Raw genomic sequence first — 26,354 nt, 5'->3', positions numbered from 1 at the left:
TGGCGCTCACACCGGGCCAAGTGCGGAGAGCGCAGGGAGAGCGCGGTGCTGCCTGAGGTCTCAGAGCTGCTCGCCATGGCTGGCCCGCAGCAGCAGCCCCCTTACCTGCACCTGGCCGAGCTGACGGCGTCCCAGTTCCTGGAGATCTGGAAGCACTTTGACGCAGACGGTCAGTACAGCTCCCAACTTCTGTGCCCATTCCACCGCAGGTCCCCTGGGGTGGAGGGGATGGGGCATGGCTGTTGTGGGCAGGTGTACCTTTGCCCCAGGGGGTGTTTTGACTGCAGAGCCTGCTGATGTCGGGGGTCCTGAGTTTGGGAGACATCCTGCTGCTCTGGTGACAACTGTCAGCAACTTTTCTTTCCTGACATAGATGACACAGAGCCCACCGGCTTTTGCAGCCTCATTCTGGGCAAGTGGGAGCTTTCCCAGAGAGAAAGCCTGGGCTGGCAAGGCTCCCATGAGTCCCCCTTGCCATTTACCTTCCCGCCTTTCTCTTCAAGGTAAAGTCCTGCCTTTGGCTGCTGCAGCCACAGGTCTCAGAAGCCCACTCATTTCTTTCAAGTTCCTCTTTTGTTGAATACCAGGTTAGCCCCATCACCATCCTGGGGCAAGCTGGGGGATCCTGAGGAAACCCTTAGCCTCCTCAGCCCTGTGAGTGAGGGACAGGAATCGAGAGAATGGTATGGGAGCCCTGAACACCCCCTGGGCTTCCACTGCCCATTTTCCACCCCCAACAGGCGTGAGGTTCTACACACAGCAGTAGTGGGTGTGGTGGGGGCAGGGCTGGGGTGCCTGCCTGGCATGTTCCCTTGTGGTGGTAATCCTCGGTGCTTTTGGTGATTCCATCTCTGAGAGGCGGAGGAAGCACAACTTTAAATGCCTCCATGACCAACCCTCTGCTCTGTGTGGTCTTGACATTGACTCACCCAAAAAGTGAGGACTGGACCGAAAGACCTTTGGAGATGGCTCCCAGCACTGAGATTCCAAGGGTCTCTATTCAGGCACCAAGGGAGGCCCTTCTTTAGAGTCTTCTGATCTTGCTGGGGACTTTTTCTCCACCACTCCCCCAAAATTAAGTGATCTGATAGTCTTTCTCTGAGGTCCTGGCTAGGGTGGGCATCCAGAATGTTCCAGCATCTCAAACCATTGGCATGTGGTGACTCAGGGTGTTTATCCTGGGACTGAGATAGGGGTATGGGAGCCAGAGGGAAGATCAGGCAGTGGCTCGCTCAATTCTCCCCCCTTCCCTTCCTCACCTCAGCAGGGCATGGGGGAGGGCGGCTAAACAGAGGTCCTCTGCCCAGAGTGCTCTGGAGAGGCAGAGGTTAATGTCTGGGGACACTAATGAGTGAGTTTTGTTCCCCTGGAATTAATTGAGGAAGCTGGGGGTGGGCAGAGGACTGGGCCTGTGATATGTGCATTAGGACCCCTGATCTGCCTATGAATTACTGAAGGGGGTGGGTAGATGGTTAAATCTGTAAAATGGGGCTAAGGAGGGGGTTGTATTTCTAATCCCAAACACATTCCCTAGGGATGCTCCTGCCAGTTTATCTGCACCAGAGACTTGCATGATTCAAGGAAAGTTACCAAGTGGCCAAGGTTATACCACCGGCCTCCTGCCAGATGAGTCAGCTATAAACAGAGAACTCCACAGTTCTCCTTTCCCCTTATTCTCATGGGGACAACCCAAAGTGCTCTTGATAATCATGCAAATCCTTACATTTATCTGAGACTTTGTGCTTTTCAAAACACAATCACACCTTCTTGAGTTCCGCACTGTTGAGCCTGCTGGGCAGATCATGATTCTCCTTGCGTAAATGAGGAAACAGACACAGAAGTGACTTCTCCGAGGTCATGTAGCCAGGTAGAGGTGGGGCTGGTAACTGGCCAGCGCCTCTTCCTCACTCGGGTCTCTGGACACCTGCTTTCCCTCCCTCTTGCTCACAGAAGTGCCCCTGACCCAGTCTCTGAGGTGATGGGCAGTTTCTTTAACTCCAGGAAAGGGTCCGTGGTGTAGCAGGAGCATAGATAAACTACTAGACTCAAGAGTCTTTAAAGACCCCCCCCCCAAACCCATTGTACATGTGACTCCCTCTTGCTCCAATGTGAAGAGGGTGCTAAATGCTTGCTTCTTGTCCACCAGGCGTCCCTTTACCCTCTGTGGTCACTGCCGCAGGGCAATCCCATGGAGGACCCAGGGACCTAACAGAGAAGGCAGGCAAGGGGGATTAAAATGCCTGGGAACACAGAGATGATTCAGGAAAATGAGGAGATAGCCAAACTGAAATTCCACTGAAGGACCCAGAATTAAGATGTGGGCCACCTGCTCTGTACCTTCCCTACCTACCCCCTCTTGAACACCAAAACCTGCCGGGGAGCTCACCCCCTTACCGCAGAGGCATCGCTGCCCTGTCTGGGCTGGGCCTCCCTCTTACTAACTCAGGCTGCTGTTTTCATCTTAGGGTTTCTTCCCAACCCTGGGTCCCACTGCTGCTCACACATTTCAAGAGCTTTGGGAGGACTGCAGAGCAGAGTCCCAGGGCTTAGTTCACTAGAGCCCAATTAGTCACGGCCACCAGGGAGAGCGAGCCTCCACCCCATCCCTCCTGGAACCCATGGTAAACAGAGACTAGGAGACCAGGGGGCACTGGGTTCTGAGGACTGTAGGACTGGAGCAGGGCTCTGACCCTAACCCAGTCCATTCCGAACCAGGAGGAAGAATCATCATCCTGGTGACTACTCACAATTAGATTATTTTCAAAATTATCATTAGCCTTTCAGTGGAGAAAGGAAGGAACGTATTTGAAGAGGGGGAAATTGGGATTCAAAGAGGCAGTTTTTTCGCAAGATCACTCAGCAAAATGTGAGGGAGGTGGGGTGGGCAGGAACCTGTCTGCTAGTCCCCTGTGCCACAGTGTCAGGCAGGGTCAAGGATCTGGGAAGGTTCCGATGTGGACCCTCAAAAGCTGAGGTAGGAAAGACAGCAGCCGAACACTCCCTATGACTTGGGTGAGGCTGTGGCTTTTCCACGTCACCTCCCTGCTCAGAGTGACCCTTAGGTGGCCTTATGTGTCTGAATTCACTCTACTGTTGTTCCCTGGTCATGTCTTTGTCAGGAACCTTCTCACACTGACCCTCTGTGGTTCTGACCACACAGAGGTCCATGAAAAGCCAAGTTGTGGCCCTAACCTTTGCCCTTGAGAAGCAGCTAAGAGCGTAGGAATAGGATGGGTTCTCTTCCAGAACCAAGAAGAAATCCTGTTCACTCCCAGACTCCGTCCTACACAAATACTCGCACATGTGCCGAGTTCTGTGAACCAGGGGCTCCCTGGCTGAGGTCTTTGGAATACTGAAAATTTGGGAAGAAATGTGCTTCACTAGGCAACAGAAATAAATCATGCTAATCTCTACAGTGGAATATTATGCAACCAATGAAATTGAGGTACTGACATGGAAAAATGTCCAAGACGTATTATTATGACTTTTAAAATTGTAGCAGAACACTGTTAGAGTATGAGCCCACTTATATCATTAATGAAACATGTATGCTGGGAATTAATTGGAAGAAAAGAACATAATTGTGGTTCTCTATGCAAAGTAGATAAAGTAAAATTAAAAGGCATTTTCTGTTATTCTCTATTAATTTCTACAGTGTTTGACATTTTTATAACAGTATGTGTTTCTTATATAATCAGCAAAACAAGGAAGATGTAAAAGAAAACAATTTTAGGGACTTATCCCACTCCCCCAGAAAGAAATATATATATATGTACCTATCTCCAGGTGTGGGAATATGCCCAGACTCTCTGGGCTCCTGTCTGTATCCAGGTGGCCCTGGTGATGCAGGGGGCTTTCAAAGCCTCTCACAGGGACTGAGTCTTATTCCTTCTCTGTGTGGGCCCTAATGACTTGGAAAATGAGTGACAAGAAGGACTAGAAGGGGCCAAGGAAAGCCCTGTCCAGTCTTTTGATCTCTTCTGCACCCAATGGTAAAACAGAACCATCCTCCAAATCCGCCCACCACTGGGGAGACTTCAGACCCGAGTGCCCAGGCAGGCCCTCCCCAAGCTCCAGTCACTGCTGAGTTCCTGTCCTTGGTAGGGGAAGGGGAGGAGAGCTGAACAGCAGCACCTCTCAGAGGTGGAGAGAGGCCTGTGCAGCTGGCGCTGGAGTAGTAAGTGAAGGTTCTCGGAAGCTGGGTTACAAACTATCTGGTATATACTAAGTATTTACACAAATACTACAATGTTTACAATGAGATATAAGCTATTCATGAGCTAATTACAGGATTTATAAAAATGATTGCTTCTTGACACATTGAAGATAGATGGTTCTGGTTCGAGGAGGTCAAAGTTGTCTGAGATGGGCTTCCTTCCTGCCCTGTCAGGGTTTCTCCATGGGGCCGGTGTCTTGTTTGGGCATGGTGTCAGGAAGCCTTCTGCCCCATCTGGGGGAGACTCTAGGAATAAATACCCCAGCCCCACCTCCACCTTCACTCCCTCTCAACTCCCCACTTGTTTCATGAACAGCGCCTTTTGGCGTGGAGTGTCCATAGCGTGCCAGCCCTTGCAGAGTGCCGTCTGCAGATCCACAGCCCCGTGCCCTGACTCTCTGTGGGGGGTGATTGCGCCAGCCAGGGGGAGGCAGCTGTGTCTGAGAAGAGCCGAGGCCCCCCAGGGAAGCAGCCTCAGAGGCACATTTTCACAAACGAGATGCTTCTGCCTGCCTCGCCAGGGCAGCCACCAGCCTGACAATCCCGTCCCTGTCTGCTGGCCTTGGTTATTCCCCTCTGGACTCCAGTGGTTTCACGGGTTGATGCCCACAGGGAGGTTGCCAGAGCCAAGGAGACCCTGTGGGGAAACCTCTTGCAATTCTCAGGGGCCAGAATTAATAGAGCAGGCGTGGGGCCCTTCGAGAGCAGTGCCTCTCCGCGCGGCCTGGCGGCCCTCCTGGCCCATTGCGTCATGCGCCCTCCTTTGCCCAGCCGGTCCCATCTGGGGCCTCTGGCTTGGCTCTCTCCCCTCCTCTCTGGCTCTCTGCTGTCTCCCCTCCTCTCTCTCCCAATCTGCCCCATCCTTCTGGCCTCGCCCACGCCTGGGAATCAGCCCAGCATTAGGCTGCCAGCTGTCCACAGGTTCAGGGGACCCAGCCCAGCTCCGGAGCTGAGCCACTGTTCCAGAAGCAGCACAGCCTAAAAACAGATTAAAAGTCAAGTGTCTGAACATCCATCCAGTAGCTGTTTGCACTGGGATCCCCCACTAGGAGCCACTGGGAGAAGGGGTATGGGGGGTGGGGTGTGTGTGTGTGTGTGTGTGTGTGTCTGTCTGTCTGTCTGACAGAGACAGAAACCAAGACAAATACAGATACGGACAGAGTCCCTCCCTGAGATGAATAGAAGGTACAAGGCTGTTAGCTGTGACTGAAACTCTTTTCCCTCCATTCCCCTCTAAAATGGGGTCCGTAATGCCACTGCATACCTGGCAGAGTCCTGAAGACCAGATGGGGTGGGAAGCGGAAAGCCCTTTGTAAATGGTGTGCATTGGGCACAGTGATATTAATATCGGGGTAGCCTAAGGAAGCCAATGTCCTGCCTTTAACGAGTGGTATTTGACTGTCCCAGAGGATCTGCAGGCTGGAGGGCAGAGAGCTGTTTGCCTTTTTATGAATTGAACTCCAAGAGCCAGACAGTGGCCTGGCCTCTTGTGCAGCTTAACGCGGAAATCTGCAACTGCCTATCTGCCCTCCTTGACGTTCTCTTAACTATGCACCAACAGAGGCAGGCAGACAGGTGAGCGCTATACCAACTAGCATCTACGCTCTCCAACCTGAGCCTGCACAAGGGCTTGTTAAGCCACAGATATCTGGGCCTCACTCCCAAAGCTTCTGATTCAGTAGGTCTGGGGTGGGACCAAGAATCTGCATTCTTGCCCTGCTGGGTAGCTCAGTTGATTGGAGCATCATCCTATGAATGCATAAGTGGGTAGAGCAACAGACCAATGTTTCTCTCTCTCTCTCCCTTCCTCTCTAAAAATAACAAATTAAAAAAAAAAAAAAAAAAAAGAATCTCCATTTTTTAACAAGCTCCCAGGTGATGCTGACACTGTCAGGCCCCAGTGGGATCACACTTCAGGGAGTACTGGTCTAAGCCCCTCAAGTCAACAGAGGTGAGTCACTTGTCAATACAAGACCCAGCTAACTACCTCGGGGCTCACATCAATTCCCAATCTTACCTTGGATGTAAAGCCAAAGGCATAGTCTTTCTAAGACACAAGCATTAGAAAGCAGTAGTTCTCAAACGCTGGTGTTCCTATGTTGTTTAAATACAGATTCTGGTTTGGCAGGACTGGGGTGGGGCCTGAGACTCTGCATTTCTAACGAGCTTCCAGGTGATTCCAATGCTGCTGTTCCACAGACCACACTTGGAAGGACAAGCCCTTTATACACTAGACTTACCAAATCAGAATCTTCATTTTAATAAAACCCCCAGGTAATTCTTAGAAACCTTAAAATGAGACACATTGCTCTAAAGCAGTTTTTGCCCCTGGCTGCACAATAGAATCACCTGGAGAGCCTTGCAAATGTGCCCACGAGAAGTGCTCACCTCATCAATTAAATCAGAAGCTCTGGGGATGGGGCCCAGGCAACACTGCTATTTTAAAAGCTTCCCAGGTGATTCTAACACAGTCTGGGCTGAGAACCAGTATTCCAAATACAGCAGTCATGCTGGAACTCTTTGGGCCTAAGGGTTTACAGCCATTGATTGGTTCAGAAGACCTTAAAAGCACAGATTATAAAAATAGTGCTTTCCAATTAGTGAGATTTTACATTTTCCTGAGTGCTTGGGCAACATTACCTTGTGTGGATCTCACAATAGCCCTAAAAAATACAAAGGGCATAGTTATACCCATTTTAGAGATCAGGAATTTGAGGCTCAGAGAAACTGACTTGCTCCATATCATATGGACAGTCATAGAGCTGATGGTAGAATTGTACCTCTTACCCGGGTTCCTCTTTCCTGTTCAATTCTCAGAAAATCTGTACACACACGTCTCAGTGAGAAACAAGTAGGCATCTATCCACTGTGATCAGAGCATCCTTCCGTCAAGGCTTCCCAAGCGTTTGTGATCAGATTAATTGTAAACAAGTGTTTTTTCACTTTAAATTGGGGGAAACTGAGGCATGATGGTGGTGAAGAATGATAGCAAGGGTAGACTAGGGGTCCCTGGCTCCCACTCAGAATAGGTTTGATACGAAGGTTAGGAGTGATGACTGCCATGGTAACCACAACCGTATGCTACCCAACCACATGAGCTTTGCTTGGTGGCCACTCAACCCTCCACCCCTCTACTCCCTAAGAGGGTCACAGAAAAAGCAAACCACTTGCCCAGTGCTGAAGTCCCTGGAAGAGGTAGGCCAGCCGTCCTCCACTCCAGCCTCGGATAATAGGCGCCATCTGAGTGACAGACAGGAAATCGTTCTGAGGGAGGTCGAATAGCAAGGCCTTTCCCCCTAGCGGGGGAGGATGCCCTTCCAGGCCTACAGGCCCTCCCTGTTTGCTTATCTAATCCTGGCTTCTCACCCCGTGCCTTCAGCTGGTAGAGTCACATCGTTCTCGTTGGGCTGCCTCACCCCAGTAGGTCGTTAAATGCTCTTGGAAAGCAGGCCCGTACCTAGAATGTGCCTATGGCTCCCTGAGCTGCGGCCACAACGTTAACCTGTTCGGTTCAAAACAATAAAGGCTTGTTGAACTGAACCACATTTCTGCCCCTTTGTTGAGGTGACAGGGAGGTGGCGGGGGGTTGGGGGGTAGGGAACTCCTAAATTGGAGAGAGGGGCTCTTCCAGCCGCTGGGAATCTCTGCCGCTGTCCTGCTCAAGCCAGATTCCAGAGGAGGCGCTTTCTCGAGCTCCTGGGCCCTCCCGCTGCCTCTGATTCACTCTTTCCTTTCTCCTCCCTCTGCCCAGTAGCTGGGGCTTCTCAGAGAGGCCTCCCCTGCCACCCTGTCCAGGTGGCCCCACCCCGGCAGTCACTTCTGCCACCTCCTTCCTAATAGACGTGAGACACAGACGCTCGCTCACTCACGTGTCCACCAGCCCTGACTCGGGCTTCCTCGGAGGCCTCCACTTCATGCATGCTCAGTGCAAGCTCCAAGCCGCCCCTCCAACCCCAGGCTCAGGCGTGGAAGCTGCCCCTGGACCCAGAGCTTACCTCAAGCTTTCTGCCTGAGAAATGGGAGAACAGCCAAATCACTGCAGGGAGTGACCAGGAAGAGAAAAAGTACTGGTTCCTCCAACTCAAGAATTACCATCAATTAACCAGACGACTTCCTTTTTGACCAGAAATCTCTTCCTCGTTCCTCTCCCCTCCTTTACTCCCCAACTCCGGCTGGCCTCACAGGCTATTAGACACGCACTCCTGAAATTTCAACTCTCCCGAGCTTTGCGGAACACCCTAGAAGACATATGACCACTCTATCCTGGGGTGGTGTGAGAAACTCAAGTCTCATTCCCCAGTTACAATCACATGTTTTCCCTGCAGGCAAAAATACAGCATTTATCACATGTGATTCTTTCCATACAATATTTAGGGTACAATATTTATCAGGCATCTTCTCCACTAGAGGGCGTCTCTAAGGTTATTTATTAAGAAGCTAAATTCTCAGGGTGGGGGGCTGGGGGACACTCTGGGAAGAACACCCCCCCACACACACACACGCCACCCTTATATCCCCCTCCAAGCACCCGACACACACAGCCCCCACCAAGGCCAGGGCAAATACTCCTTTATTTTCTTTTAGTTTGTAATTCCATTCACCTTTGAAGCAAGCTAGCTGCCATTCCTCTCTTCTGCTCAAGTTGAATCTTCTACATGAGAACCTTGTTCAACTGCTTTGGATCAGATTTGGAGCTTGATTTTAGGCCAGTGGTTTCCAAACCTTGCTGTACAAGGAAATCATCTGGGGAGTTTTATAAAAAAAACCACGATGCTTAGTTCATACTCCAAACCAATGACATCAAATTGTCTGGGGTAGGAGCCAGACCTTCACATTTTTTAAAGATCCCAGGAGATTCCAAATCACAGCAAGCAGTCTGGGAGCAGTGCCTCAGGCCCTTCTGCTTTCCCACCCACTAGTGCCTCCTCCCCATCGTGGCAGACCAGAGGACCCTGTCCATGGACTCAGCTCACCCTGGTCTGTAGGTCATTTGTGTTCAAGACTTGAGAACCTAAAGGACTTCTCACTACTCACATGATCTTGCAAGTAAAGCACCTTTTATCCAGATTCATTCCCATCTTATATGCAGGGTCTGGTCATTGAACCCAACATTTATGGTGATGGGATTTACATCCAAGATCGCATTTAATTAAAATAATCCAGACAGGTTGAATAACTTTCCCAAGGTTATACAGCTCGTAAGTGCAGCAGAACCAGGATTTGAATCTGTGTCCATAGACCTCAGATATTCATCACTCTGCCGGGGGTTGCTTCCCCTATACTTAATCCTGTGGCCGACCCTCTCGGGCACCCCTATTCCACAGGAGAGATCCCTGCCTTTTCCTTTTCAGTCTTTCCTTATTTATAAGTTTCCTGGAGCTCCCAAAACAAAGCACAACAACCTGGGTGGCTTAAAACAACAGACATTTATTCACTCACAGTTCGGAGGCTAGAAGTCCAAACTCAAGGTGTCAGCAGCATTTGTCCCAGGCTCTGAGGGGCAGTGTATTCTGTGTCTTTCTCCTGCCTCTAGTGGTGACCAGCAGTCCATGGTGCTCCTTAGCTTGGCGATGCCTCACTCCGGTCTCTGCCTCTGTCCTCCATGGCTTTCTTCCCGGTGCATCTGTGTTCTCACCTGGCTGTCTTATAAGAACATCAGTCATAGGATTTAGGGCCCACCCTAATCTAGTATGACCTCATTTTAAATAATTGCATTGCGGCAAAAAGCCTATTTCCAAATAAGGTCATCTTCTGAGGTTCCAGGTGGGCATGGATTTCAGGAATTCACTCTTCAATTCAGAACAATGGAACCTCGGTTCTCAAACTTAATTCATTTCAGAAGGCTGTTCGAGAAGCAATTTGTCCGAAAGCCAAATCATACTCGTAGTCACTCATTCTCTCCTTTATCGCCTGAGAAATGCATGACCAATCATACAGGTATCAGCATGAACCTGTTGTCAGGTCAAGAACTAAAGTTTTTTTGACAATGGAGACATTTTTCCATGAACAACTTGGTCAAGAACTAAATTATTTGGGATGAGAGATGTTTGAGAACCGAGGTTCGACTGTACACCTTTCAACCCAAGAGACGCAAGTTCTGCTTCTGACCTCATTCAGGTGACTAGGGCCAGCCACCTGCTGACAAACCTGGATGCTGATGACCTGCTGTCCCCTGTCACATCTCCAGCTCCTGCTGTTTGCCCAGCTGGTTATGGAAGCTTGCAGCTTCTGATCATCTCTGGTGCTGGCCCAGATGCTGGTTCCTCCCAGTGTGCTCTGACTACTGACTGTGTACCTCAAAGACACACAGTTATTGACCTTTGATCTCTACAGTTGCTAATGCCTGAGGGCAGAACCTGCATCCTTAACAGTCCAGAGCTGGCCAGACACCTGCTTGTTGACCAGTGAGAAGTTCGTAAAGCCCCACTTCCCCACCATACCCCGCCTTGGTCTTAACTATTTAGCTCTGAGGTTAAGTGCTTTTTTTTTTTCTTTGCTATCTTTGCAGGGAATGGGTATATTGAAGGCAAAGAACTAGAGAACTTTTTCCAGGAGCTGGAGAAGGCAAGAAAAGGCTCTGGCATGGTAAGCCCAACCCTCTCTCTGATGTTTAGGATTTCCTGTCATCCTGACCATGGCTTTGAGCAGTGTCTGTCCCAAGTTATGCAGCCCATCAGCAGGCCCAACAGCTCTGGTCTTGACCCGTAGAGTTCTTTTATTTGTAAGGATTCTTTTTTGAGTGGAATATTCCCTAAAAAGAATACCTTATCTCAGTACCACTGGGTGTCTGGGATTGAGGGGTATGAATGGACAACAGGTTTCTGAACCCCTCAAAACTGCAAAGCTTTGTGTCTGTGTATATGTAGATAAAAAGTATCTTTTCATAGTGAAGAGGCCAGAGCATAAGGTACCCAGAGGGGTCATGACTCAAGAGTGAACATTTAGGAGGGATCAAGTACTTTTACTCTAGAGTGGAGTCTCTCAGTCTCGGCACTATTGACATTTGGGGTCAAATAATTCTTTGTCAGGGAGGCTGTCCTGAGTATTGGAAGATGATTAGCAGCATCCCTGGCCTCTACACACTAAATGCCAGTAGCTTCTTTCCAAGTTGTGACCATCAAAAATGTCTCCAGATATGACCAAATGTCCCCTGCAGGGGGTGCAGAATTGTCCACCCCCCCACCCTCCAGAAAACCACAGTCCTAGACCAACAAAGGTGGGCATCCTCAGCAAGGACCCAGAGGACAATGGAGGATTGCTCCGAATGGTATCTGAACCAATGGTACTGGCTGGCCTCGTGTGCAGAGATGTCAGACCACCCTTATTAGCCTGTCTGAAGTGACTTCAAGTCAGGTCCCAGCCCCTTAATGACACAGATGTTGTTCCCCCCTGCGAACCTGGCACTATGGGATTCACTAAAGCTTTTTGGAGGAGCATCTAAAATATTGAAAAGGTGAGGTGATTGGAACCATGCCTGGTTCTCAAATATATAGACTCAAACCCACTTCCTACCCCAGCTCCTGAGGGTCTTTTGGGGGTCTCTCTACCAACCCCTGCTGCATGTCTGTTGGCCAATCCACTACTAATTAGCAAGTCTCTATGGAGCAGTTAGGGCGATGAATCACAAATTCACCGTTGAGCTTCTGGTTCAAAGCTCAGGAGAGCACTCCAATGTGGAGGTCCAAGCAATGGGTCTAAGTGATGGAGGTGATTTATGGGTTTATCAAACAGCTTCCCCATCACCCCTCATTGCCAGAATAATGAAGCCTGGGTCACAGAAAACACAAGCTTCCCAACTGATTCTGGGATCATGGAGTAGGTGAAGGAATATGGTTTTCTGAAGTGCTTCAAATCCAAAATTCTTCTTTTAGTTGTTGTCTTCCTCAGATGGCATCGGGGGTGATTTTCAAGTCTGTCAACTACAATCTCAACTGATATCATCCCAGACTGGTTGCAGCTATTATATGGTAGAAAGAAGATTCACCTTGGAAGCAGGAGCCATGAGTTCACATTCTGGCAGTACTAACTGGTGACTTCAAGAAAAGTCACTTCTTGGCCTCCATTTGTGTATAGAATGGACAAGCTACTTGCCTCCCAAGGACTGTTGTAAAAATTAAATAGGATGACCACATTTGTGATAAGGATGACAATGATCTTGGGTCATCCCATGCACATTTGTAAATCTAAAGCAATAAATATTGCCAAATTGAGACCAGCTCCAAAGGAGAAAAGCAACAGAAGGGACAGTAAAAATTTATAGATTTCTCCATGGCCCTATCTTAGGAAAACCACAGTGCTCCCCAAAGTCATCAGATAAGCACAGAAGAGGCATCAGCTGCCCAAGTAGATTCCTCATTGATTGGGGATGAGGAAGAGTTCATTAATAGAAATAATGAATTGGCAGCACCCCAAAACAAGAGAAGGTTTGAGACCTTCAAGAGAGCCTTACATTTAAGATAGGAAACCATGGGCTAAAGGAACTTCTGAAGTTCTTTGCCTTTCTGGTAGTCAGTATGATCTAGTGGACGATTCAAACTACCCTACAGCAATATGAAGACTTTTTCCTCACATTCCTTCTGGCATAAAATCAGAGTGAAAAATATTGTGGAATTGCCAGTTAGTCTTTAAAGAAGTCCACCTTGCTTGGTGGACTGCTTAGAACCTATTGGAGGGGGGGGGTGCAGGGTTAAGCTGGTTTTATTAAAAGCTGCCGCAGTGAAATGTTGGGGCCTCAGTTCTCACACCTGAGTGGTTGGAGCCTCACCCTTCTGATAAGGGTTGTGGTTTAATCCACCTCCAAGGCAGAGGGGCATGTTTAATAACATGGTAGAGAGCATGCCCACATGTGCTGTTCCTCCTTCAAAATGATGTGACTGAGCCCCAAAGAAGAGAGCACTGGATTTGGAGGGATGCTGAAAAGGGAAAGGGTGCAGCCCTGGCCACTCAGGACACTGGCTCAGCCTGGTTCCATGCCTGCGCATCTAGGACACGAAATGACTCCTACAACTGCTGTACCAAGACAGGGAGAGATCTGCGGTTCACGTGGGACCCTGCAGCAAAGTCCACCACCCCCTTTCTCTTTTCACAGATGTCAAAGAGCGACAACTTGGGGGAAAAAATGAAGGCATTCATGCAGAAGTATGACAAGAACTCAGATGGGAAAATCGAGATGGCGGAGGTGAGTCCCACTGTCCTGGCTAAGAGCTACGTGGCAAGGGCCGTGTCACCTGCGCCTCCCCCACACAAGCACCTGTCTAGGATCTAAATGAGGTGGTGATCTTAAAGCCCCACCTGCACCCTCAGCACTTAGGCTGAACAAAGAGAACTTTTTTCTGTGTCTCACAGGAAGGAGCAGCAAACATTGGCCTAAGACAGGGATGAAGACCTAAATGCTCTCAGGGTCCAACAGGTGTTCTAAACGAGCACAGATTAAGAGAGCAGGGAGCAGGAAGAGTGGGGCCCAGGAGAGTTCACACCCCACCTAAAGGCATCCAAAGGCAACGTTTTTAAAAATGCAAAATTTTTATAATACACAGGTGGACAAAAGTAGCTTAAATTACCAGCCATCATCACCTAAAAGATAAATCATAGTGAGGATATGAAATAATAATACTAAGAAGAACAAGACATAGTACAAATAATATAATAACTAATAAATCATAATATAAGAATAAACTCTGTGTTTTGCATACTCACTACTGTAAACTTACTTTTGCCCACCCCTGTATATATATCATATAGAGAATGTATAATTTATATGTAATATACACATATATTCATGTGTAAATAACTTTATACGTATTGTTAAAAGATAAATTGAAGTGTATTAAAATTTTTAATATTTTTTTTTTAGCAAAAATCTATTGGAATTGGGCAGTGCCAAACTGGAAATGGTTAGGAACACTCCACCAACAAGAGCTAAGGGAGAGACTTTTACGGAGAAGAGGCAGGAGCAAAGCAAGGAAATGATCTGATTGGCTCTAGCTTAAATTGTCGCATTATTTGGGAAAGTCTGGTTGGTTGTTTTGGCTGTTTGTTTAAGTTTTAGTTTGATTTCTTGGGCTATGAAGGCATTAAGGCCACTTCAGTCTATCCTTGTTTATTTAACAGTTTATATCCACACTCATACGTACACTCATGCATAGATATATTCATTTGCATGTGTGTGCAGGTCCAACCAAACACCTCTAGCAATCAGTCTGTGGCCTGCGGTCAAGAATGATGATGGTAGCACAGGAATGAGGGCAGAGCTCCTCCCCTGTGGACGGTTGGAGTGCCCTGGAAGCAGAGATTCCAGTGATGACAGAGATTCGAGCGGATGGGATTTATTGAGGGAGAACTCTCAAGGGAAAGGGAGGGAGGGCCGTAGGAAAGAGCAGAGGAAGGAGCCCAGTCTTGGCTGGGTCTCACGGGGAGCTCTGCAATATGGATTGAGCCAGAGTTGGTCCCATCTTGAGGCAAGAGATGGGATGGTCCTTTGTACCCCTATCAGTTGTTAGATGCAGTCCCCACCCCACCCCCTGCCCTGCTGACATCAGGTGTGTGTGGATTGGGAGGATGGCTGTGGCAGCCCTAGTTCGGTGAAGGGCAGTTCTGCAGGGGGTAGCTATGAGCCATTAGTGGTCATCCTTCACAGCCACTGAGGGATGGCCCACCGGCCTAGTTAAAGGGGATGTGGAAGGACACCGAGAACATCCATTATAGATGCCTAAGCTGCAAGTCTCAGAAAACCCTGACTCAGATGGACTGTGTCAGCAGACTTTTTCTGTGAGGATCCAGATTTTGATAAATGTTTTGTGTTTGTGGGCCATATAGTCTCTGTCATGACTCTTCATTTCTGCCATTGCAGCACAAAAAGCAGCTGCAGACAGTATGTAAAGGCATGGACATGGTCATGTTCCAATGGAAGTTCATTAACAGACTTGGACCATGATCCATAGTTTACCAACTCCTGGCTTAAACTATGAGAGGCTCCTACTGAGAAAGGCCAAGGGTAGGGCTGACTCCAGGTGAAGGAGGCCAGGTGGCCAGCTCTGCTTCTCTGCAGCTCTCTTGCTTCTGTTCTCTGCCCCTAACACAGCTTCATCCTCAGGCTGGTAGCAAGCTGGCTGCAGCAGTTCCAAGCATCACATCCACATCCACATCCAGACAGAGCTCATCTCATTTGGTCCCTCATAAGAGCCAGGAAACCTTTCCTGGGAGTTTTCTCAGAAGACCTCCCCTCACATTTTATTGGCCAGGACTAGGTCACATGCCTACCACCCACAAGCCAATCCCTGGCAAGGGAAGTAAGATTAGGATATTTAACTGAAACTAATCAGGATTTGCCTGTGACCAAGAATTCTGGAAACAGGAGAGGCAGGGAGGCCAGGTGGGTAGGCAGCCAACAGGTTTTGCAGCACAAGAGTACTTGCATTGTTTTTTGTTTTTGTTTTTGCCAAAATAAGTTGGTGCTGTTTAGTCCCTTAATTATGTGTGTTTCAAATATCAGAGTACTGCATTTTTAAAGTCATATTTGTTGAGGTATAATTTACATACATTAAACTGCACCAATTGAATTCATTTGAAGTGTAAAATTCCATGATTTTTACCCAGCTATAGACAGCCACATAATCACCACCAAAACAAGATTCATCACTTCTATCACCCCCAAAAGGTTCCCTTTTGCCCGGTGCAGACCATTCTGTGCTAGCAACCATCAACCACAAATTAGTTTGCATATTTTAGGAAGTTATTTATATGAAATAATCTGTTAGATATGCTTTCAGGTCTGGGTACTTGGCACCACTTTCTGTCCCTCCAGCGGCTTCATTCCCTGAGTTTTGGGGTGACAATGATGCTCTCGGGAAGGAAGCAAAATGCAACTCCCACACCGCCTTGCCACTGGCCGTTTTCCATCCTTTCTACAGGGGAGGCTGCTCCGCTCCCTGGCAGAGCCCCCCATAATGCTGTTGTCACTCTCTGATCCCCACAGCTGGCGCAGATCCTGCCCACCGAGGAGAACTTCCTTCTGTGCTTCAGGCAGCACGTGGGCTCCAGCGCTGAGTTCATGGAGGTGAGGCCAAGGCGCCGCCCTTCCCCAGGTGTTCAGAGCCAGGCCCACCTGAATGCCTGGGAGCCGTCCCTGGGAGACGCTAAACCCCTTAGAGGTCCGCAACTCAAAGTGCGGTCCATGGCCCAGCCGCAGCAGCATCACCGTCACCTGGGTGCTTGTTAGAAATGCAGAGTCCCCAACCCACTGAATCAGAATTTGCAGTTTAACAAGATCCTCATGTGACGTGTGTGTACAGTAAAGTGTGGGGAATCAGGTGAGAGGCAAGCCTAGGTCAAGTACAGTTGGGAACTGCTATGTAAATGCTCTCGCTCCCCTTTGGGGATTTGTCACAGACATTTGCGTACTATGGGCTCTGAATCCGGCAGTAAAGAGGCCTGTTTCATGTGGTCTGGCTCTGTGGTCACCCATACTTTCTTCTCACCCAGTGCCATTAGTATCCCTCAAGGTCAGAGTTCCAAGGAGCAGGCTTGGGAAGGATAGATTTAGGTACCAGCCTAAAACTGGAAAAGCCCAGCGAGAATTCCAGTTTCTAGTATCTTCCAGGTTCGATCTTTGACTGTGGTCTGGGCTTTGTTGCCCACCCCCCTTTTAAATGGGCATTGCCACCTTTGCAATAGAAATTCCTTGGATCACATGAAAGAGGACATCCAAACTCAAGTGTCTTTTGATTAATATTCAACCAATAGGGTGAATCATATGAAATTGCTGATATTTAATCATGTTTTACTTACAAAAATTGGAAATTCCATTTGGTTCAACCAAATATATTACTAATCCTGATGGCGAGCAAGTCACCAATCAATTCTTTCTTGCTATTTTTCTGGGGCTCTGCACCCTGGCTATTCAATGTATGTGTCCCTCGGAGTAAAATTCAACCCATACCCCCCCCCCCCACACACACACACAGCCTGCTAGGATAAATGATGACTGGCCTTCGGTTTGACTTGAGTTGCCATTCATCATGTTAAATATATTTCCAGCCACCAGTAACCACCTCTCTGTGAGTCACTGCCTAAAACCACTAGAGAGCCAGCCCCCAAACCCACACGCAGTGAGTTCTCCTCATATGGATAGAAAGTCGGTGAGAAATAACCTATTCTCAGGGCTGAAGAGTCATTTTTTAAGTGGCAGCTTGCCTGAGCATCAGATAAGGATTTAATTTTATGGTGCTTTAAAGGATTTTCTCCAGTTTTTCAAGATGGCAAAATTCCATAGGCTGGTAATTGACATTCTGGATTCTGTTCTTACTCCTTCTCTTGCCCGTCTAGGGGGAAATGTCTGCATACACTTTAAACTTGTCAGGGTGCTGTTGTTGTGAGAGCAATTTTTCTGTCGATAGAAAAGGGAGCGTTATGCCTGACTGCTCCTTTCCTGATGGGGAGACAGCCAAAGGCGGCCTCGGTGCCACCTCTCTTCTGGAAAATGGGGATGATGATAGCTTACGGGGGCAGAATGGCTTAAAGAGGAGGGGGAAATTCTTTCTTTCTCTCCCTCCCTCTCTCCGAATTAGTGGGTTCTGTGTAGTTGACTCCATATTCTTACCTGCCTTTGTGTTTTAAGTCCCAGCATAACTGCCGAGCCAACACCACCCAAGTTTCCTAGGACCCCACAATCCTGCATTGCCATCCCCTCTTGGGCTGGTCCATGGGTTCCATTTTTGTCAGCTGGAAACATGAAACGGTCCCTCAGTAGCCCTGAAAGGCTTGTGCTGTCAGCTCCCATCTGGCTGCTCAGCACATTTTAATTTCTAATTTTAGTGTAACCTCGGGATTTCTCTGAGATTTCACAAAGCCCAGGCTTCTTGAACTCTTTTCCTTGAATGGGAAGAGAATAATGACCCGCTGATGGATGAGCAGCGCAAAGTGCTGGAGGGGCAGAGAAGTGGAGATGGGGACACAAGGGTGGGGGTGGGAGTGGGGGTGGGGGGGACCCAGGGAGGGAGGGGAAGCGGAGAGGTGAGGTCAGGCCTGCTGAGATCATCTGACTCCCCAAAGTGGCCAGATGCTTTGCTCTGTGCAAAGACTGGATTCCCTTCAGGTTATCCTCCTTTTAGTCAATCTAGGGGCTGCCTGCCTTTTTCCCAGTCAAGTGACCTAGTCTTGGATGTCACACACTGTCATATCTGCCATACAGGGCTCATCAGAGCCCAGTCACTAAGTCCAGCCCACATTCAAGGAGGAGGACTAACACTCTACCTTTGGAAAGGAGTGAAGAATGTGTGGCTATTTTAAAGCCACAACAACAAATTTTCCTTGTTTCTCCCGTGTCATGCCTGCTCCTGCTCAGATGGCCAGAACAGAGAGGAAGGAGGACAGTGAGACCCATGTCACCTGCTGAAGCTCTGCTTCTCTTTGTCCCCCAGATGCTGCAGTCAGCAGGCAGTGCCCTGGCTCCTCACAGGGACCCAACATGTACACCCAATAATCGGAACTCAGATCAGGGCCCAGAACCAGTGTGGGACAGGATGCAGGAAGGGACCAGTCATCAAGAAGCTAGGTCACATACATGCCTATCTCTGAAGACGCGGCCACCCCTTCTTGAACCATATGGATTGAGCATGGGAGAGGGGTGGTTTCCTAAAGAGAGAGAGAGAAAGACAGGGAGGGAGAGAGGGAGGGAGAGAGGGAGGGAGGAAGGAAAAAGAAGAAGAAAAAACAGAATGCTTTTTATCAGAAAGGTGGGAGTGGCATGGGCTGGTCCAAACACTGATGATACTACCACTTCTCTTCCCCCTCAGGCAGTGCAGCCATACGCCTCGTGCTACAGGGATGGAGGAGGGGGCACAGCAAAGAGTAATCAAAGCCTGTTTTTGTCCCTTCCAGAGGGTCCTTACCCCTGCTCCCCACCCAGAAAACGAGAAGCTTCCAGGGCAGTAAAAGGACACCCTATATACTCAGCAAAAATGAGATCCGCCAGGTCCTAGTGTTCGCCCTGGTAGAAGCTGCTGCCTTAGAAACTGTAACCCTGGTTAGGGGATGATCCCAAAAGAGACCTTGCCCCAGTAGTTTTCTTCCTTTGCTCTGTGACTTTGGCCACGGCACCTGCCCTCATATCTTCATCAGCGACATGGCAGGGACTGGGCCAGACCATCTCCATGCCCTCACCTCACTGTAAGAGTCTTGAATACCAAGACTTGGCTGGTATTAGAGGGGACTGGAGGGAGGCTTACAGAGGTCGGAGGTCCTTGCGAATAGGGTGGCGTTCCCGTTGCAGGCCTGGCGGAAGTATGACACGGACAGAAGTGGCTACATTGAAGCCAATGAGCTCAAGGTAGGACGGGCCTTGGGGAGGGTGTAGAGGGCGCAGAGAAGGGGGCTGGGGCCAGACTGATGGTGGTTTATGGAACCTGGGAAAGGAGACGTTGGGTGAGGAACTCAGGTTTTGGCCAATTTGGGAAGACGCGGGTCTGGCTCAGGGCAGCCATGTGAAATCAGTAACATGGAGCTCTAGGGCCAGAGACTTCAAACAAACCCCACTCCTCTGCACACAGTACCCAGGCCAGGCATCCTCAAGGCAATCCCAGAGGGTGGCCCTCTGGCTTGTACATCTATCCCTATGCTCCTCTGGGACCAATGACCCCAGGCACTGCTTAGCCCTGAGTCCTGGGCTCTGAGGAGCCAGAGCCAGAGCTATTGCCTTTCCTGCAGGGTGAGGTTGCCTCCAAGGAGCCACCTGCAGGCCTCCAAAGTAACTCCACAAGCATTTCAGGAATTATGAGGGATGTAAACTACATAAATGCACAAACGACTAAGTGAATGAGGGATGGGCTGAGTCAGGAGCTCTGAAGAGGCCTTTTGTATTCCAGGGATTCCTGTCCGACCTGCTGAAGAAGGCCAATCGGCCGTATGATGAACCCAAGCTCCAAGAATACACCCAAACCATAGTGAGTGGTCAGGGGTGCAGGACTGGGGCCCCAAGCCAATGGGATTCTGGTTTGCAGGGTCTTTTGCTGGCTGATTCTTTGGGCCCAGGTGAAGTGACTCCTAGTGGCATCTGGCAAAAAGGAGTCCAGCTCATGGCCCCACACAGCCTCTCTCTGCGGTACTGAGACCAGGAGCATCTGTTTCCATGACAACCTCCACAGCTCTAGAGAGGATAAGCTTGGAGAGGCTGGGCCTTTGGTGCTGGCCTGCTGTCCTCTACAGCCTTCTCCCTGGGGGGAGGAGAGAGGAGCAGTGACCGCGTCCCTTTTGTCTCCTCAGGGATCAATTGAGACCATGCTGGTCCCTGGGCTCCAGGTGACCTCAGAGGAGGCAGGAGCAGAAGGGGATGGCAGAGTGAGGTCCCACATGAGAGAAGGTCAAAGCAAATAACCCAAACACCTCTTTCTGTCCCCAACAGCTACGGATGTTTGACTTGAATGGCGATGGCAAACTGGGCCTCTCAGAGATGTCCCGGTACGTGCCTGCTCTCGACCCCAGTGTCCTCTGAGATCCCTACCTCTAAGACCCAGCAGTGGAAAAGGCGACAGGTCAGGTCTCCTGAAGCTCAAAACAAAGCTAGATAGAATCCTGAAGGTCAACACCTCCATGTGTCTCTCTCCCTCTTGAGAACTTTCCACTAACTCCAGATTCTTAAGAGCTCAGAGGTTGTTTCCATAACTAGAGACTCTGGTTCTGCATCCCTACTGGTGCAAGTCGTTCACCTCTGCTCTGCCTCCTAATCTCTGCTCTAACATTTTCTTCCAGACTCTTGCCTGTACAGGAAAACTTCTTGCTTAAATTTCAGGTAAAAGAGCCACTTCACTTTTCTTGGTTCCTCCCTTCCTTTAACCGCCTGAGCTTCACCTTCCAGCCTCCTGCACCCCACTCCCAACACACACACACACACACACACACACACACACACACACACACACACACACACACACACACAGTTTTTGCTTCTCTCTTTAATACCTTGGGCCTTCCAGGGCATGAAGCTGACCTCAGAGGAGTTCAACGCCATTTTCACATTTTACGACAAGGTAAGATGGACGACAGTGAGGGCTGGAAGCGGAGGAGATCCCATCCCCAGGGCAGTCCCCGGCCAGATGGCTCCACCTCGTCCTTAGGAATAGATGAGCCATTAGGGGGCAGCTTGGGCTGTGTGGTTTCTTCCTGTCCCTTTTGATTCTCACAGCATCTTCTGAGAAGATAAATGTCATTGCAATCCATGGCATGTGGGACCCAAGGTTTTGGTTCCTTAAAAGTATAGAATAGTTCATGGTAGAGAGTTCTGTTCAGAACTGGTGTCATTAGGTTGTTGGGGGCACAGTACTGCTCTCCTGGTGTCAGGTCATGATGCCAGTTGTTTCTCTAGGACATTGGGGATGAGAGGGTAGCACCCATCACCCCTCCCATAGCTGCCCCCTGCCCATGTGACTCCAGTGGTCTTTCTTATAACCAAAGGGTTGGTGGTAAGCTTCGGATAGCCCCTGTGTTCATCCTGACATCTTATTATGGGATGGGACACTCAGTTAGCTAAATGCTCCCTGAACCTCACTTATATTTTCAAAGTAAGTGGAAACACCAGAATGAAAGGCTACCAAACACTTGCCCTGAACTGTCTCATTCCTGCATTGACTGGTGAAGTCAGAAGCGACTTGTCGTTTTGGTGTCGCACCATCTGAACACCTCCTTTAGCCCAAACTAAGGGGAAGGCTGGAATGAATGGGTGGGGAAAGCAAGAGGCCAAGTCAGTGGTCATGGGGCCTGAGTTCTAGCTCTGTGCTGACTCTCCGCCCCCGCCCCCATCAGGACGGAAGTGGCTACATTGATGAGAATGAGCTGGATGCCCTCCTGAAGGACCTGTATGAGAAAAACAAGAAGGTGAGCAACCGAGTGCATGGGCCTGGGGTGATGGGGGGCTTTTGAGCGAGGGGTGGAAAGGAGCGCCATGGAGTGCACTTCGTTCCCCTCTGATCAGCCACAACAAAGCCTTGTTATGGTTGATTGGTTTATGTTTCTTTTTATATTTAATTGTGGTAAAATACACATAAAACAATTTACTATCTTGACCATATTTCAGTGTACAGTCCATCGCTATCAAATGCATTCATGATGTTGTGCAACCATCACCACTATCCATCTCCAGAACTCTCTTCATTTTGCAAAATGGAAACTCTATGCTCATTAAATGACAACTCCCCAGCCCCTGGCAACAACCACCATTCTACCTCTGTCTCTATAAATTTGGCAACGCTAGGTGCCTCATATAGGTAGAATCATACAGTATTTGTTTGTTTGTTTTGTGGCTGGCTTATTTCACTTAGCATAACATCCTCAGGGTTCAACTGCTCCATGGAATGTGTCAGAATTCCCTTCCTTTTGAAGGCTGAGTAATATTCCACGGTGTGTCGACACCACACTTTGTTTATCCGCTCACCTATGGGTGGCACTTAGGCTGTTGTGAATGATGCCATGATGAGGCGAGGGCAGGTGGGACTGGCCTGGTTCGTGGAAGTGTCAGCCACATTGCCAGAAACAAAAACAAAAAACTATGTTTTTACAGAAGGAGAGACTTTGGATAGCAGAGCCCACTGGTAGATGAGGGTATCTTGAATCAATTCACTATAGAATCTGGAGTTGGGCAAGGAGCTAAAAGGAGCCACGGAAGCATTTGTTCCCCTCAAAGAAAAGACGGAGATTAAACTCCTTTATTTCGCCTGTCGCCTATTGGACAGACCCCAGGCAGCTCCGTGGGCTCTGCTCCTGCCCAGGATAAGAACCTGTCCCACCTAACCCCTTGAAGCTGTCCTTCTTCACACCTTGGAAAATGTCTTCCTCTGAGCAAAAGGGTTTGCGGCTTTCTTTAATTAGGAGATGAACACTCTAATATCTTGCATTGTCTAACTGCCTTGGCTGTCAGGCAAGAGCTAAATTTACTGCTCGACTTCTGGGGAAAAAAGATTCATTGCTTCCTCTGAGTCTGTCTCCCTTTCTGATTGCTTCCTGACCGCTTTATCTTTATCCTGAATATCATCCTTCATTTCCTTCATCCTAGGTTTATTTTTTTCTTGATGTTACCTACAATTGCTTTTTGAAAAAGGAAGAAAATAATTTTTCCTAGGAAGAAGAAAATACTCATCAAGTGTTTGAACGTGGCAAACTTTCCTGGCACCGAATTCTTGGAGAAACTTATTTATGTATTTTTATGTACCCAAGGAAAGTTGGGCATCATAATGGAAAATATCTTTAACTGTAACTGTATTAATGAGGCAAATTATTCCCCATGTGGCCCTGCCTTACGCCCATGGTTGATGGACCCTGAAGGCATGCATTAATTCTCTGGAGCGACTTAAATTTCCTGGTCAGCCCTGACTAGGCTCTTTCTTGAATACCACCAAAGACAACTCATACGGCTACACAGGTTCACCTGAGATGTGGAAACAAAGAAAGATTCAGGTGTTGAAGGTTAGAAAACAAGGCTACTCATAAAGTTGTTTACCTGGGAGCCTTCCACCTGTAGGCAGCTTCAGATTTGGCACCCGGGGATCCAGAGAATGCATCTGTGGAGAGAGAGCTGTGAGACTGTAAATAATAGCCCGTGAGTTGGCGAGGGAAAGGTTATTTTGGGGGAACCCACATGGCAGATGCATGCCCCATTTTGAGCTGCAATCTGTTTTCTGAGCAGAATAATGGTGGAGGCTCCTGAGGGATAGGCTGACGGGACTAAACTTCAATATATCTTAGCACACCTACGGCAAGTGCAACTCAGGCAAGGCCTGCCCAGTTTCCAACAAAGCTTTTAGACATAGGAAGTAAGCAACCCCTCCCTGGATGCTGCTGACTCTTGATGCCACACTAAACTGGGGAAGAGGGGTGTCTGCTCAAGCTGGGAGTTAATACTTGGGGTCCCTTCCTTGGTTCCTAATCAGGCGCGCCCCAATGTTATGAGTTAGGGGACTTCACAACTGTAGGGAAGATGTCCGCCAAAGCGGGAGGTGCTTGCAAAGTGCCTTTGGGTTGGGTGGTAGCACAAAATCAGGAATCAGTGACATGAGGGAATGTCCTGAAACAATGCAAAACAAAGCCTGACCTTTGAGCACTGAAAAAAGAGGTGACTGAAGACAGGTGAGCCAGGTAAAGAAAGAGACTTCAGGACTCGGGACTAAGGATATTTATGGCTGTGAGTTTGTCCAATCTTTTAGTACATACCTTTGTCTTTACACCTCAGTTTTCTCATTAGCAGAATGAGGGTAATGACCCATCAGCCTGGAAGGAGAATTATTTTTTAAAAAATACCTGTGGACATTTTCAATACAAAAGGAGGTGGAGGAAGGAAAGAGGGGGAGGGGAGAGGAAGAAGAGAAGGAAGGAAGGAAGGAAGACAGGGAGGATAGAAAGAAAAAAAGACAGTTGATGAAGCGATTTTTTCAAGGTTGGTGATGACTTTGCTATATTTCAGACCCACTGGTTATTTGCATCCAAAGCAATTACTATAAAGCAAGTACAGGCATACGTCAGAAATATTGCTGGTACAGTTCCAGACCACCACAAAAAAAGCAAGCATCTCAATAAAGTGAGTCATGACGTTTTTGCTGGTGGAGAGTCTTGCCTTTAATTTGTAACACACACACACAAACACACACACACAGTCTTGCCTTTAATTTGTAACACACACACACACACACACACCCCACATCCCCCCCCCCCCAATAAAGCGAGGTGGGCCTGTATTCACCGTAAGGCATATCAAGCGCTGCTGTGCTGTTTAACGTTGGCCTCCATGTGCTATGAGACTATGGGCATAAGTTCATGGGTCACCTGTCTTAGTGGCCTCTGAAGGCCTCAAGAAGCCAGGGAACAGCAAGTAGTCTCCTGAGCTTTCCTGCTGTAGCAGACAGGAGATAGAATTCTGTTTAAATGGGTGAGGCTTAGGGAAGTGTGGTCCAGAGGCCTGGAGACAAGACTAGGGAGCTTCCCTGGCATCCTCTTCCTCACCTGCAGGGACACAGATTGAGGAAGTGGAGGCCTCATGTGGTGGATGAATTTCTAGAAGTTGGCACAGATAATGGCTGTCATCACAATAGCTACCGTTTTTTGGAGCACATGCTCTGTGTCAAGTGCCAAGCAAGCTAAGTGGTATTTACATTCATTCCCTCATTTAATCATCGTGACACCTCAGTGGGGGAGGTACCGTTAGTGTACCCATTTTACAGATGAGGCAACTGAGACTCGAGTTGAATCCTTTCCCCAAAGCAATGTAGCCAGTAAGTGAAAGAGGATTTTAACCCGGGTCTTTCTGATTCCAAAATCCATGCTTTGTATTCCTCTAAGCCACTTGCACTGTGACAGGATAAAAGAAAGTCTCCATTGGGTGTGTTTGTGAATGAGCAGGTGGGCCATTTGGGTGGCGCCATCCGCTGGGCCTGCTCTTATCCTCCCTCTCTGTCCCCTAGGACATGAGTATCCAAGAGCTCACCAACTACAAAAGGAGTGTCATGTCCTTGGCCGAGGCGGGGAAGCTCTACCGCAAGGACCTGGAGATTGTCCTCTGCAGCGAGCCCCCCATGTAAAGGGGGAATAGGGACTGCTTCTCCACCACCCCCAAACCCCACCCCTGCTGCCCTGACACTTCTACCCAGACCAGGAGGTCATGAGCACTCCTCTCCCACCCCGCCCCTGCAACTTGCATCTACCAGCCTGCAGAGCAGAAAAAGAGACAGAGGATGGGCTGCTGATGGGCCTCCCGGGGCGTCCCTCCAACCCCACCCTCACCTGACCAGGCACACCGCTCTGCCTGCAGTGGGGCACCATGGAAGGTGGGCAGGGCACAGTGGAAGTTCCCTGATTCTTTTTGCTGTGATGCATGAGCTCATTTTGCTGTATGATTTAGGCTTCTGTGTCCAATAGAGTGGACCCTTCCCACCTGCTCCCCTCCTCCCCTCCCCCATGCCACCACCCACCCCAAACTTCCAAGTTCCATCCACCACCTTGCTAATGGTATAGCTGTCTTCTCCAAGTTCCTGTTTGTGGAGGGCACCAGTCCTTGCCTTGTCTTCTTGACTCAGCATGCTCCTTTTGTCTTTGGGTTTCTTGTCTTCTTGTTTACCAAAGAAGAGTTTACAGACAATAAAATGAAAATGTTCTGCTCACCCCA

General features: G+C 48.9%; 1 protein-coding gene across 1 annotated transcript; it reads left to right on the top strand.

Moving 5' to 3' along the window:
* On the top strand, window positions 1-26,354 carry CALB2 (calbindin 2). Its single transcript, XM_090260521.1, has 11 exons — window positions 1-169; window positions 10,725-10,801; window positions 13,305-13,394; window positions 16,191-16,271; window positions 19,485-19,541; window positions 20,077-20,154; window positions 20,613-20,668; window positions 20,960-20,999; window positions 21,184-21,237; window positions 22,010-22,081; window positions 25,654-26,354. Exons 1-11 carry the CDS (start codon window positions 76-78, stop codon window positions 25,768-25,770), a joined length of 816 nt encoding a protein of 271 aa, XP_090116647.1. The 5' UTR covers window positions 1-75; the 3' UTR covers window positions 25,771-26,354.

The sequence above is a fragment of the Furipterus horrens genome, unplaced genomic scaffold (genome assembly GCF_987537825.1).
Source record: "Furipterus horrens unplaced genomic scaffold, mFurHor1.1.pri manual_scaffold_13, whole genome shotgun sequence".
NCBI classification, from domain to species: domain Eukaryota; kingdom Metazoa; phylum Chordata; class Mammalia; order Chiroptera; family Furipteridae; genus Furipterus; species Furipterus horrens.
This window is presented reverse-complemented; position numbering and strand designations above follow the sequence as displayed.